Raw genomic sequence first — 14,479 nt, 5'->3', positions numbered from 1 at the left:
TCTGCCTGTCCCTCCCTCCCTCTCTTCTCTCTCAAATAAATAAATAAACTTTAAAAATAAAATAAAGTAGCAGATTTTAATTTACTTTCTTAATCCCAGCCAGTAGTCTTTACCATTGACTATCTTGAAAATTATGGTTTATATTTAATTCTGGTTTGAGAGGAAAAGCTAATGTAAAAACCTTCCTGACTGCATATCTTCACTCTAAATATTCAGCATCACCTTCTGTTTATTACCTATCAGTTCACCAATGAATCCCATTATTATCAATCTATATACGTATATGTATAATTTTTTTTTTCTTTTAAAGAAATGTTGGATGGGCAGAGATCAGGAGACCAGCTAAAGAGGAGTAGGAGGAAAGGCAGAAATAGACAGGAAGTTCCTGCATTTGCTGAACCTGACACAACCATGGAGGTCAAAACACCTTTTGATTTGGCCAAGGTGAGTGCTTATAGAATGAATCATTTCCTAGCTGTATGAAAAAGAGGAAGTGACTGATACATTTCAGAGAGCAAAGTGTGCAAATTGTTCTAGAGTGGCAATTATTCAACAAATGCATGAATTTTATGGAGAAAAAGTGATAATGATGATACATTACTTTCTGTATGGTAGATTTTTTTGGCAGCCTGATTTTTAAAAACAATTTTTTTTAAATATTTATTTATTTTTGGGAGACAGAGAGACAGAGTGCATGCAGGGAAGGGGTACAGAGAGAGGGAGACAGAGAATCTGAAGCAGGCTCCAGGCTCCAAGCTGTCAGCACAGAGCCTGATGTGGGGCTTGAACCCATGAATTGCAGGATCATGACCTGGGCCGAAGCTGGATGCCTACCCGACTGAGCCACCCAGGTGCCCCTGGCATCCTGATTAAATAATTATTATAAGGACATCTTGGTTAGAAATGAGATTGAGAAAGATATACATATATACATATATATATATATATATATCTTACATATTTATACTTATATATATGTATATATATATCTTACACATATATATATAATATATATAATGGAACATATTTGATGAAGTGCACCAAGGCTTCATTTTCAGCATTTTGTGTGTGTGGGTTTTTAATAAAAAAAATGCACAATTATAGCTGTTATTAGAAGAGTGTTCCTACCTTGAGCCATCTGCCATTGCACCATCGTCATCATCATTTAGTGTTTAGAGTTTTTTTCGTATTCTCTCATGGCTCTCAAAATAGCCCTGTGAGGTAAGCAGAAATATTTATAATCAGGGAAATTTGAGAAACTAAATTTCCCAACATAAGGGAATAGTTAATTATGCTGAGATGGCAGATAGGTGATCAAAAAATTCTGAGTGTGATGACCATGCAATAAAACGTGGAAAAGTGTTTGCAAAATAATGTTAAGTTCAAGGGGAAAAAAAAAAAGAGAGACTTAAGCCTTTTCCCAAGTGGAATAAAATGAGCAAAGAAGCCTTGTAAGCAAAAGAAAAACACAAATGACCGATAAACATTAAAAGATGTTTAACTTTACCAGTTTGTCACCCTAATTGCCTGGGACTTTATCAGTTTTAGCACTGTAAGTCCAGTATTCTGGGATTTTCCTAAGTCCTAAGCAAACCGTGGTAGTTTGTGTATTAATGTGTTATTGATTGTATTGATCACTAGTAATCAATAAACACATATTAAATCCCTGAGGTATTGCCTATAATTAAAAAAAAAATGTTTAGTGTTTATTTTTGTGAAAGAGAGCACAAGTGGGGGAGGGGCAGAGAGAAAGGGAGACACAGAATCCAATCCAGGCTCTGAGCTATTAGCACAGAGCCCGTTGTGAGGATCAGACTTAGGAACCATGAGATCGTGACCTGAGCCCAAGTCATATACTCAACCCAATGAGCTACCCAGGTGCCCTGCCTATAATTTTAAATTGCTAAAGATTTTAAAAATAGAATACTCAGTGATGGTGAAGTTGTATTAAAACAAGAGCCCCTGTACACTACTGGTGGCAATGTTAATTGGTTTAAACTCTTTGGGGAACAGTTTGGTAGCATACATCAAGAACCAGAAATGTTCCTATCTTATTGACTTGTTAATATGACTTAGAAATTTAACATAAGAAAGTAATCAGAATTGCACACAAAAGAACTATTGAAAATGTGAACTGATCTGTTTAGCAGTAAGAGAAAGACTAAAATTATACTTCCCTCATTTGATGGAATATCATTCAACTAATAAAATTGTTCACCAGAATATATCATTTGGGAAAACATTTGTCATAAAATATTGAGTGACAAATGTGTGAACGAAATACGTAGGTTTGATTTTTTTGTGTTTAAAAAAATTTTTTTTAATGTTTACTTATTTTAGAGAGAGAGACAGAGAGAGCCAGCATGAGTGGCAGAAGGGCAGAGAGAGAGGGAGAATCTGAAGCAGGCTCCAGGCTTCATTCGGCTCAGGTCGTGATCTCATGGTTAGTGGGTTTGAACCCCACATTGGGTTCTGTGCTGACAGCTCGGAGCCTGAAGCCTGCTTCAAATTCTGTGTCTCCCTCTCTCTCTGCCCCTCTCCTGCTCCTGCTCTCTCTCTCAAAAATAAATAAAACATTAAAAAAAGGTCTTTTTAAGTTTTTTTTTTTTTAATTGATTTTTTGCCTTTAAAAAATACTTGGAGAGCCTGGGTGGCTTAGTTGAGTAGTTAACTCTTGATTTCAGCTTAGGTCGTGATCTCACAGTTGGTGGGATCAAGCTCTGAGTCCAGCTGCAAGCTGAGGGTGGAGCCTGCTTGGGATTCTCTCTTTCTGTCTCCCTCTTCACCTTTCCTGCTCATGCATGTGCTCTCTCTCACAAAAAACAAAAAAAAAACTTACTCTATACACACACAAACATTTTCACGTGCACACACATAGAAAGACTGAAGGAAAATGTTAAAAATGGTGTTTCTTCAGGTGTTATGACAATAAATGTTTTAATTTTTCCTCTTTATACTCTATTTTCCTCTTTATACTATATTTTCTATTTTTTTTTACTTTTTTACAATGAACAAGAATAGCCTTCCTAAAAACCAGCTTCATTGAGGTGTAATTAAATACTTATGTAATTGTACATATTTAAGATATACAATTTGATAAGTTTTTTAACCATCTTAGTTTTTTAAATGTATACTTTAGTAGTGCTAAAAGTATTTTCATATTGTGCAATAGATCTCCAGAACTTTTTCATCTTGTAAAGCTGAAACTCTGTACCAGTTAAATAGCTCTCCATTTCTCTTGCTGCCAGTCCCTGTCAACTACCATTCTACTTCCTCTTTCTGTGAATTTGCTTTACATCTAAATGGAATCAAGCAGTATTTGTCTTTTTGTGCCTGGCTTATTTCATTTAACATAATGTTCTCAAGGCTCATTTATGTTGTAGCATATGACAGAATTTCCTTTTTTTTTTTTTAATTTTTTTAATGTTTATTTAGTTTTGAGAGATAGAGTGTATGAGCAGGGGAGGAGCAGAGAGAGGGATACAGAGAATACAAAACAGGCTCCATGCTGTCAGCAGAGAGCCTGACATGGGGCTCGAACTTGTGAACTGTGAGATCATGATCTGAGCCAAAGTCGGGTGCTTAACCGACTGTGCCACCCAGGTACCCCAATTCATAACATATTTTATATTTGCTTCGGGTCTTTTCTTTTTTCCTTTTTTTTTAAAGTTTATTTATTTATTTATTTTGAGAGAGAGAGAGAGAGAGAGAGAGAGCAAGCGAGCATGTGTGCAGGGGAGGGGCAGATAGATAAGGAAAGAGAATCCCAAGCAGGCTCCGTGCTGTCAGTGCAGAGCCCAACTAGGAGCTTGAACTCAAAATCCATGAGATATGACTGGGCTGAAATCAAGGATCGAATGCTTAACCAACTGGGCCACCCAGGGGCCCCAGGTCTTTTCTTTAAAAATGAATGAATGAATGAATGAGGGGTGCCTGGCTTGCTCAGTCAGTAGAGCATGCAGCTCTTGATCTCAGGGTTGTGAGTTCGAGCCCCATATTGGGCATAGAGATTACATAAAATAAATAAAATAAATGGACCCTTACTAAGAATGTTGAAATTCTCTTTGTTCTTTCTACCCAGTGGTTCTTGATTTTGCCCCCCCAGGAAATGTGTCTGGCAGCATTTTGGCTGGCACAGCATGGGGCAAAGGGGTACTACTGCCATCTAGTGAGTAGAAGCCAACGATACTGTTAAACATCCTACTTACCATAGGGCATCCTCCACAAAAAAGAAACAGTAGTGCTTAGGTTGTAGTCAGGTGCTTAACCGTTGAGAAACTAATACACAGTTGTGTTTCCTCCTGCCCTACAGATGATTACTATCTTGAATTTGGTGTGAATCTTAAAATCAGTAGTCTATTTTTTCGTATATAGGAATATATTAACAGCATATAGTATAATATAGTATAGTATAGTATAGTGTAGTATAGTACATTTTTAAAATGTAAGTAAATAGACGGGGCACCTGCATGGCTCAGTTGGCTAAGCCTCCGAACTGATTTTGGCTCAGGTCATGATCTTGGGTTCGTGAGATCAAGCCCCGCTTTGGGCTCTGTGCTGAAAGCCCAGAGCCTGCTTGGGATTTTCTCTCTCCCTCTCTCTCTGCCCCTCCCCTGCTTATGCTCTCTCTGTCTCTCTCAAAATAAATAAATAAACATTAAAAAAAGATAACCATAGTCCATACCTGGATGGCTGCACTATGGAATATTAAAAAAAAAAAAAGTAGGCTAATAACATAATGTCATTTTGCAGATGCTTTTTAAAACTTTTTGAGAACAATCTGTGGTATACATAGATTTTGTTTGTTTCTCTTAACTCAAGATTCCACTGATTCAATTTCTCCATTAAGTCATAAATGCACTTTTATCTTGTTTATAATAGTTTGCTGTTGTGAAAACTGCAGTGAACATTCTTGTATGTATTTCCTTCAGGTACATTTGAGAATTGTTAGTATTTACCTGTTACTAGAATTACTGGGTTATAGGCTTTGTTAATTTTTCTTTTATTGAACTACCAATTTTTTAAATTATTTTTAAAAGTTTTTTAAAAATATTTATTTATTTTGAATTTTTTTAATGTTTATTTATTCTTGAGAGAGAGAGCAGGGGAGGGACAGAGAGAAAGGGAGACACAGAATCTGAAGCAGGCTTCAGGCCCTGAGCTGTCAACACAGAGCCTGATGCGGGGCTCAAACTCATGAACCATGAGATCATGACCTGAGCTGAAGTCAGACGCTTAATCAACTCAGCCACCCAGGCGCCCCTAGTGTTTATTTTTGAGAGAGAGAGAGAGAGAGAGAGGGAGAAAAAGGTACCATGAGTGGGGGAGAGCAGAGAGAGAGAGAGAGAGAGCGCGAGCGAGACACAGAATCTGAAACAGGCTCCAGGCTCTGAGCTGTCAGCACAGAGCCCAATGTGGGGCTTGAACTCTGAATGACAAGATCATGACCTGAGCTGAAGTCGGATGCTTAACTGACTGAGCCACCCAGGTGCTCCCAGTTAATTTCTAAAGTAGTTGTAACAATTTCATCCTCCTACTATCAAGGTAAGCAATTTCTCTTTTCTGCTTCTTTGCCAGTGTTTAATATTGTGAGGCCTTTAAAGTTTTGCCCTTTTTTAAATTCTTGTTTTTATTTATTTATTTTTTAAGTAATCGGTATACCCAAAGTGAGGTTTGATCTTAAAACTCCGAGATCATGAGTCACATACTCTATTGACTGAGGTGTTGACTAGCCAGGTGCCCCAAGTTTTGCCCATTTTAAGTATAAGAAATAGTATTTAATTTTGCTTTGCACACACATGAATTCTAAATAGAGGCTCTGTCATTTGAATAGTTTGTTGATTTGTTTTTGATTTCCATTTTTTTTGGCCTTTTGGATCGTCATGAACTACTTATTCATATTCTTGATCTGCTTTTCTGCTGAGTTGATGGTCTTTTTCAAATTGTTTTATGGGAGTTCTTTATTCTATATATTACTTTAATACATAGATTTTTTTTTTAATTTGTTTATTTATTTTGAGAGAGAGAGAGAATGAATGAATCTCAAGCAGGCTCCTCACTGTCAGCACAGAGCCCGACTCTGGGCTTGATCTCTCCAACTGTGAGATCATGACCTGATCTGAGATCAAGAATCAGGCACTTAACCAACTGAGTCACCAAGATGCCCCTTATGTACTATTTTTTTATTATATGTGTTGTAGATATCTGCTGGTCTGTGTTTTTCGTTTGTGGTATCTTTTGACTCACAGGAATTTTTTTTTTTTTTAATTTTTTTTTTTTTTAACGTTTATTTATTTTTTGAGATAGAGACAGAGCATGAACGGGGGAGGGGCAGAGAGAGAGGGAGACACAGAATCGGAAGCAGGCTCCAGGCTCTGAGCCATCAGCCCAGAGCCCAACGCGGGGCTCGAACTCACGGACCACGAGATCGTGACCTGTGCTGAAGTCAGACGCTTAACCGACTGCGCCACACAGGCGCCCCTGGAATTTTTAAATCTAATGTAGTCAAATATATTGATCTTTTTCTTTGTTTTATGCTTTTTATAGCTTATTTAAGCTTTAAGGCATTTTCCCACCCTGAAGTGAAAAATATATTCTCCTAAATTTTCCTCTAATAGTTTAAAAGTTACAACTTTCACATTTAGGTTTGTAATCCATCTGAACATTATTTTGAGTAATTTTTTGTATTACTCTTATCAGTAAAATACTTGTTTTTAAAGTAGAAGTATTGGGTTGCCTGGGTGGCTCAGTCAATTAAGTGTCCGACTTCGGCTCAGGTCATGATCTCACGGTCCGTGAGTTCAAGCCCCGCGTCGGGCTCTGTGCTGACAGCTCAGAACCTGGAGCCTGTTTTGGATTCTGTGTCTCCCTCTTTCTCTGACCCTCCCTGTTCATGCTCTCTCTCTCTGTCTCTGTCTCAAAAATAAATAAATGTTAAAAAAAAAAATTAAAAAAAAAATAAAGTAGAAGTATTACATAGACATGTGTAAATATATATTTTATAAGTGGTGACTGCAAGTGTATAGAATCTTAATGTAAAAGCAAAATTCAGACCATAAAGAATATTTTCTGGTCAGAGTTATCAAATAATGGATAATAATTTTTTTTTTCTTTTAAGTAAGCTCTGTGCCTAATGTGCTGCTTGAACTCACAACCCCAAGACCAAAAGTCACATGTTGAGCCAAACAGGTGCCCCACGTAATGGATAAAAATTTTAAAGTCTTATTTTGTTCTTTTAAAAATAGTCATGAAATAATAGCATACAATACATTAATGAACTTTTAATAAATTAATTTTTAACATCCAGGAGAGAAAGTTGTTGAAAACAACATGAAAACCATTATCTATGTTTTCTCCTTTGAGTCAGTTTCCTCAGGATGCTTTTTCACAAATTCCAGTTCAGTTTTTAAAAATTTTAAAGTTGTTGATAAATATTTTTTAAAACATTTTTTAATGTTTATTTTTGAAAGAGAGAGACAGAGCGTGAACAGGGGTGGGGCAGAGGGAGAGGGAGACACAGAATCTGAAGCAGGCTCCAGGTTCCAAGCTGTCAGTACAGAGCCCAACGTGGGGCTTGAACTCAGGAATCATGACCCGCAAGATCATGACCCGAACCAAAGTCGGACGCTCAACCAACTGAGGCACCCCATTAAATATTTTAACATTTTATATTGCAATCTTTTTAAGTGTTTCTTTTTTATAATCGTTTAATCTTTTAATCCATTTAGCCCTATGTTGCTTTAGTCTGTTTGGTCAACTTACTCATTTACCAATCCACATTAAAGAAGCTTGCTTTGACTATGCAATGTTTCTACAGCTACAACCTAGCTTTTTAGTTAAGTAGATGCCAATCTTAGTTTAACAAAGTATTTCACTGTTTTTACTAATGGATCTTAATGAATAAGGTACCTTGGTGCTTGTTGTTATATAGGTTTCAAAAGGTAAAATAAAAACCATGGTTCACTCATAACTTCCCAGGTTTGGGTAGGGAAAGATCTTCAAATTAATAATGACTTAACTTTTGATTTCATATCTCTTAATGCTTTAAGAGCAGTTTATCCCTCAACAACCTGTTTCTGAGTCTGTATTTAATTCTTAAGTATTTTCTACTCATTAAGCAAACTTGGAAAATGATTTTGAAAAAATGGTTTATCTCTTATACAGGAATTTCTTGTTAGAGCTGCAGTGTATACTGAATTCGTGAGTTCTGAACCATTACACATAGGAGAAATACAGGATTAGGTTTCTGTGAGCATCTGGTCGCAATTTTATCAAACATTCAATACATAACCTTATTTTATGTGTGTTTCTGTTTAAAGACACTTTAATATATCTTGTTGATTTATTAACATTGAACTCAGAGCCAACAGCACTATAACTTATGCCTGAAGAAAGCTTATCTAACACATCTATTTAAGGTACAGCCTTCTTGTGCTTAGGAATACTAGACAACATGTAAGCACTATGCATGGGACCATTTTAAATATTAGGATCATCAAGAAAAAGCACAAAAATGCAAAAAAAGTGATAATAAATAGACTGAAAATAAGACACTTGTTTACAGCGTGACAGCTGAAACAAGAAAGCAGATCATTCCTTCGCTCGGCCTTAGCGGGAAATCTATACATTTAGAGGCTCAGATTTTTTGCCACCCTGCTCATGTCCACAAATGGTTGTAAAAGCACCTAGAGTATTGATTTGGGGGTTACAAATAGATTTTAGTTAGTAGGCAAATTCATAGACCTGGAATCATGAGTAATGATCAAGCTGTGTACTGACAGTTCCACTTTTGGTCTTGTAGGTAAATCTGTCTCCATGTTCTATATGCAGTTCATTTGGTTATTTAGAAAATTCAGAAAATTGTATTGCATGTCTACTGTATGTCAAGAACTGATTTAGGCATTATACATTATAGCAGTAAATAAAACACTCTAGGTTTCTATGCTCTCCTAGAGGTTACATCTTAGTGGTTCAAAGGAAACATAGAAAAGACAGTTGGAAAAAAAATTAATTATAGATTATAAAAACTGCCATGAAAGAAATAAAAAGGGCAATGTGATAGGCAGTAGTTGATAGGAAGGGAGCTAGTTTAGGTCGAGTATTCAGGGAAAGCCTTTCAGAGGGAGTGAAATTATAGCTCAGAACTGAACAATAAAAAGGAGCCCTGGGGCGCCTGGGTGGCTCAGTCGGTTAAGTGGCCGACTTCAGCTCAGGTCATGATCTCGCGGTCCGTGAGTTCGAGCCCCCCGTCGGGCTCTGTGCTGACAGCTCAGAGCCTGGAGCCTGTTTCAGATTCTGTGTCTCCCTCTCTCTGACCCTCCCCTGTTCATGCTCTGTCTCTCCCTGTCTCAAAAATAAATAAAACATAAAAAAAAAAAAAAATTAGAAAAAAAAAAAAAGAAAAGGAGGCAGCATATAAAGAGATGGGTTAGGAACCATGCAGATTGAGAGAATGACAAGTGTAAAGGAGAGATGGAGACAGGTGTTTAGCAATTATCAGAAGCCTGTGTGGCTGGAGCATAGTGAACAGGGGAAGAGTGATATGTAGGAGAGATTGGAGAGCACCTGGAGGCCATATGTAAAGTTTTATAGGGCATTATAAGTAGCTTGGATTTTATTCTAAGCACAATGGGAAGGCAGTGAATAGTTTTAAGCAGTGCAGTGATAGGATATGAATTTTCTTACTTGTCCTGTTCTTCCTTTTTCTCCTGTATTTCTCAATATGTACTCATTGCCCATTATGTATATGGGAACTCATCAAAGCACAGCCCTCAAATACCTTATGTTAATGTTACTGGATAATTTAATGGGAGTCAAATACAAGTTTCTGCTTAGAGATTTTAATCTTCTCACCATGATCACTGACAGCCAAAAATATAATTGACTAGTTTGAAAAATGGCAGCCTGCTAGATTAGATAAAATCTTTAGCACTCTCTTAGATTTTAATTTTTACCTAAGTTGACTTCTATGGTATTATCTCTATATCTCAACTTCTGGCTTTGGGTATCTCAACTTCTAGCATGTCATAGCAAAGAATTGTTCTTTTCCTTGTAGTAATTTTCCCATCCACTAAAACTCTTGAAGATGTTTCTTCCCTGAAAAGGGAAAGCAAGAGGCATCTATATAAATAAGTGTTTGAATGTTTATGTCCCCCCCACCCAAATTTATATGTTGAAATGCTAGTGCGATTATATTAGGAAGTAGGGCCTTTGGGAGGTTCTTATGTCATGAAGGTAGAACCCTCATGAATAAGTGTTCTTGTAAAAGAGATCCCACAGAGCTTCCTTGCCCCTTTTGCTGTGTTAGGATACAGTGATCTAGAAGAAATCATTTCTGTGACCTTGAAGAGGGCCCTCACCCAACCATGCTGGCACTCTGATCTTGGACTTCCAGCCTCTAGAACTGTGAGAAATAAATTTCTGTTATTTATAAGCTACGCAGTCTGTTATGTTTTGTTATAGCAGCTTGAATGGACTAAGACAGAGGCTGATAAATAAAGTTTTCTATTTAAACTTTTAATTTTACAACATATAGACAGAAGTGAACAGATGTATTTTCACAAACTGACCATATCTTTATAGCCAGAAACAAAACATCACCCTTCCTCTAAAAGACCCCCATTTTGTCCCAAAAAAAAATGACATCCCTCCCCGGGGAAAACACCTTCCTGACTTCTAACACCATAGATTAGTTTTGCCTGCTTATGAATTTTGTGTAAATGGAGCTATATAGTGTGTATTCTTTTGTTGTGGCTTCTTTCAATCAACATGGTTTATGGGAATTAGCAATATTGTTTTGTATAGCTATACTTTTTCATTCTCATAGCTACCGACAATTCTATTAAGTGAATACATCAATCTGTTGAACATTTGGATAGTTTCCAGTTCCATTGCTGCAATGACATTCTTTTACATGTCTTCTGGTGAACATATTTACACATTTCTGTTGAGTATATATCCAAGAACTGAATTGCTGAGTCACAAGATATGCATATGTTCAGCTTTGGTAGATACCAGTTTACACTCCCACTGACAGTGTATGAAAGCTTTAATTGTTCTTGTATCCTTACCAGCACTCTTCTGTATTTTCTTTTTCAGTTTAGCCATTCTGGTTGGTATTGAATTTTGGTTTCTTTTGCATTACCTTGATGAGTAATGAAGGGTAGCTTAAGTACCTTTTCCTGTGTCTGGTGGCCAGTTGGATATCTTCTTGAATGAAGTTCCTGTTTAGATAGTTTGCCCATTTTTCTATTGTGTCATCTGTCTTTTTCTTATTGAGCCATTTGTTTTTAATTTTTCTTACTTTAAACCTGTATCATCTGCTTTTAGAGACATTTTTGTTTTTATGATCTCCACTTTAAGCATGCTTATATATGTCCCGTAAACAGCTTTTACTGCTAGATTTACCTTCTACCAGCTATAATAGGGGACTGAAAGCTACTAGCAAAAAAGGCAAGGTATATCAGGTAGCTTTTCTAGAATATAATCTTTCTTCAGACCCTTGATTATAACCCTTAATTTGTGTTTCTCTCACTACCTTCTGTCATGGTTCCTAGATAGTATATAAGTTGTCATTGAACAGAACTGAGGTTTTTCTTTTCTTGACTATTTTCATCGTCATTAATTTTTTTTATGTTATTTCTGATATCTTTGTACAATTAGGCACAGGAGAACAGCAGCTCCTTAAAGAAGAAGACAAAGTTTGTCAGTTTATACACAAAAGAGGGACAGGACAGGCTTGCAGTCCTGATTCCTGGTCGCCATCCTTGTGATTGCCTGGGCCAGAAGCACAAGCTGATCAATAACTGTCTGATCTGTGGGCGCATTGTCTGTGAACAAGAAGGTTCTGGCCCCTGCTTTTTCTGTGGCACTCTGGTAAATTGTTTCTTTTATATTTTATTTTATTATCTTTTGGTTGAGTACGTAGGGACATTCACATCCTTAGTAATTTCTTTTTTCTTAGGAAATTTCTTCCCTCAAATGTCCAGGAAACTCTAGTAGCAGGAATTCGATTAATCAAGAAACCAAGGTTCTATCTTAGTACTGAGGACTGTTAGTGAGAAGAGTTTTGAGTATATATATTGTTGAAGGCTCCAAGTCTTGTACTATAACATAATCCTCAGGTTATTTTAGCTTCTATTTCCAGGACAACTCATCTCCATCTTCGTTGTCTGAGAGAATGATCTCAAGAGTGTGGTAGTAATGACTGTCTTACAAACACCCTAATGAGTTGTCTGCAAAGCTTATTCTGCCAGTTGAGCTGGTTGGCAGAAGCAATGGCGTTTGATGTTGGTAAAGGCATCCATTTTATATATTGCCTTGTTTTCCCTTCTCTGGTGCCTTTATACAGTACACTCAAAAACTAAGCTGAAAAAAAAAAATAAGCTAGTAGTGGATGACCTGAAAAATGTAGTATCTACAATAAAAAATATAAAATGAAAAAATACATTCTTAAATCAGCAGTAAATATCCTCTGATATGGGGCTTTCTGTAGAAAAACACCCTATAGCTGCTAGTGGGAACTTTGTGCCACTGCAGCAACCTCTAGGCAATTTCCATGTTTTCTGATAAATCTTTTGAATCCTTAAATTCAAGAAAGAGTAATGTAAAGCAGATTGGCCTTTGAAGTCTTGTAGTTTTATAAACTCAGTATGAAATTGGTTTGAAAGTAACTCCTTTTTTGCCTCCCTTATAATTGCAGTCATTTTGTAATAAATAGAACTTTTTCTTTGCTTAATATATTCATTATTTTATAAGTAAGTAGTATTCAAAGACAAATGCAATATGTATAGTATAAAAGACTAGTTTTCACTGGTGGCACTGTAATTTGCTTTTTCTGGTTCTTTCTAATAAGACATCTGTTTATAATTTCTTTTGTAAGACTTGGATTAAATGATTAGAACTGGAAGTCTTTTTTAAAAAAAAAGTATTATATTTTTTCCCCAATATTCAATGATGGCAAATCTTTGTCCTTTGAAAGTAGGTTAGATTTTTTTTCTTTTTTCTTTTCTTTTTTTTTTTTTTTTAGCTATCAAATCATTTAGGGACACTTCCAATGAGATCAGTTTTTTCTATGGTTCACATAAGAAGGGAAAAATCGAAAGAGACCAGGGCAAACTCATTTGGATATGTATATTTTTGTTAGGTTTAGATAACAAAAAGCACCAGTGGTCTCATTTTATTGCCATACCTCATGTGTAATTTGAGGTTACTTTTTAGATATATTAAGACAAAATTAATGTAACTATTGGATCATGTGTCTTGTTCTTGTTACTTTATAGGTATGTACTCGTGAAGAACAGGATATTTTACAGCGTGACTCAAACAAGAGCCAGAAATTGCTGAAGAAGCTAATGTCAGGTAGGCAACATTGTTCTGATTGGATCACCATGGTGATGAATACATTTTGTTGTATCTGTGATTGTTTTTCTTGTATACTGGTATGCAAGATGCAGTTTTATTTACTCATTTATCCTACAGGTGTTTAAAAAAATTTTTTTTATATTATTTTTTTTTTTGAGAGAGAGAGAAGTGGATAAGGGGCAGAGAAAGAGGGAAAGAAAGAATCACAAGCAGTCTCCATGCTGTCAGAGTGGAGCCTGATGTGGGGCTCGATCCTAGGATCTACGAGATCATGACCTGAGCCAAAATCAATAGAAGGATGCTTAATTGACTGAAGCACCCAGGTGCTTCTCTCAGCATTTATTTTATATTTTTAAAAAATGTTTATTTATTTATTTTGTGCAAGAGAGAAAGAGTGCACATGAACAAGGGAGGGGCAGAGAAAGGGAGAAAAAGAACCCAAGCAGGCTCCATGCTGTCAGCACAGAGCCCAATGCAGGGCTCAGTCTCTTGAAACGTGTGATTACGACCTGAGCTGAAAGCAAGAGTCACATGAAAAGATGCTCAACATCATTCATCATCAGGGAAATACAAATCAAAACCACAGTGAGATACCACCTCACACCTGTCAGAATGGCTAAAATTAACAACACAAGAAACAACAGCTGTTGACAAGGATGCAGAGAAAGGGGAACCCTCTTGCACTGTTGGTGGGAATGCAACTGGTGCAGCCCCCCAGATGTTCATCGACTGATGAATGGATAAAGATGATGTGCTATACATATACAATGGAATATTACTCAGCCATCAAAAAAGAATGAAATCTTGCCATTTGCAACAACGCAGATGTTAAGGGAGATAAGTCAATGAGAGAAAGACAAATACTCTATGATTTCACTCATGTGGAATTTAAGAAAGAAAACAGATGAATATATGGGAAGGAGGGGGAAAGAGGTGATAGGGAAACAAACCACAAGAGATTCTTAACTGTTGGGAACAAACTCTGGGTTGATGGGGAGAGGTGGGTGGGAGATGGGCTAGATGGGTGATGGGTACTAAGGAGGGCACTTATTGTGATGAGCACTGGGTTTGTACGTAAGTGATGAATCACTGAATTCGCCTGAAACCAATATTGCAT

General features: G+C 36.6%; 1 protein-coding gene across 4 annotated transcripts in view; it reads left to right on the top strand.

Moving 5' to 3' along the window:
* TRIP4 (thyroid hormone receptor interactor 4) overlaps positions 1-14,479 on the top strand; it is a 64,778-nt gene that overhangs the window by 4,765 nt on the left and 45,534 nt on the right. For 3 of the 4 annotated variants that reach the window (XM_042941730.1, XM_042941728.1, XM_042941727.1), the window contains exons 3-5: positions 311-444; positions 11,662-11,874; positions 13,281-13,359. In XM_042941730.1, the coding sequence (XP_042797664.1) occupies positions 313-444; positions 11,662-11,874; positions 13,281-13,359 (424 nt within the window). In that variant the 5' untranslated portion in view covers positions 311-312. The remainder of the gene's footprint in view (positions 1-310; positions 445-11,661; positions 11,875-13,280; positions 13,360-14,479) is intronic. The other variant, XM_042941729.1, reaches the window with a different exon arrangement.

Source organism: Panthera leo, chromosome B3 (assembly GCF_018350215.1).
Source record: "Panthera leo isolate Ple1 chromosome B3, P.leo_Ple1_pat1.1, whole genome shotgun sequence".
Taxonomy (NCBI): domain Eukaryota; kingdom Metazoa; phylum Chordata; class Mammalia; order Carnivora; family Felidae; genus Panthera; species Panthera leo.
This window is presented reverse-complemented; position numbering and strand designations above follow the sequence as displayed.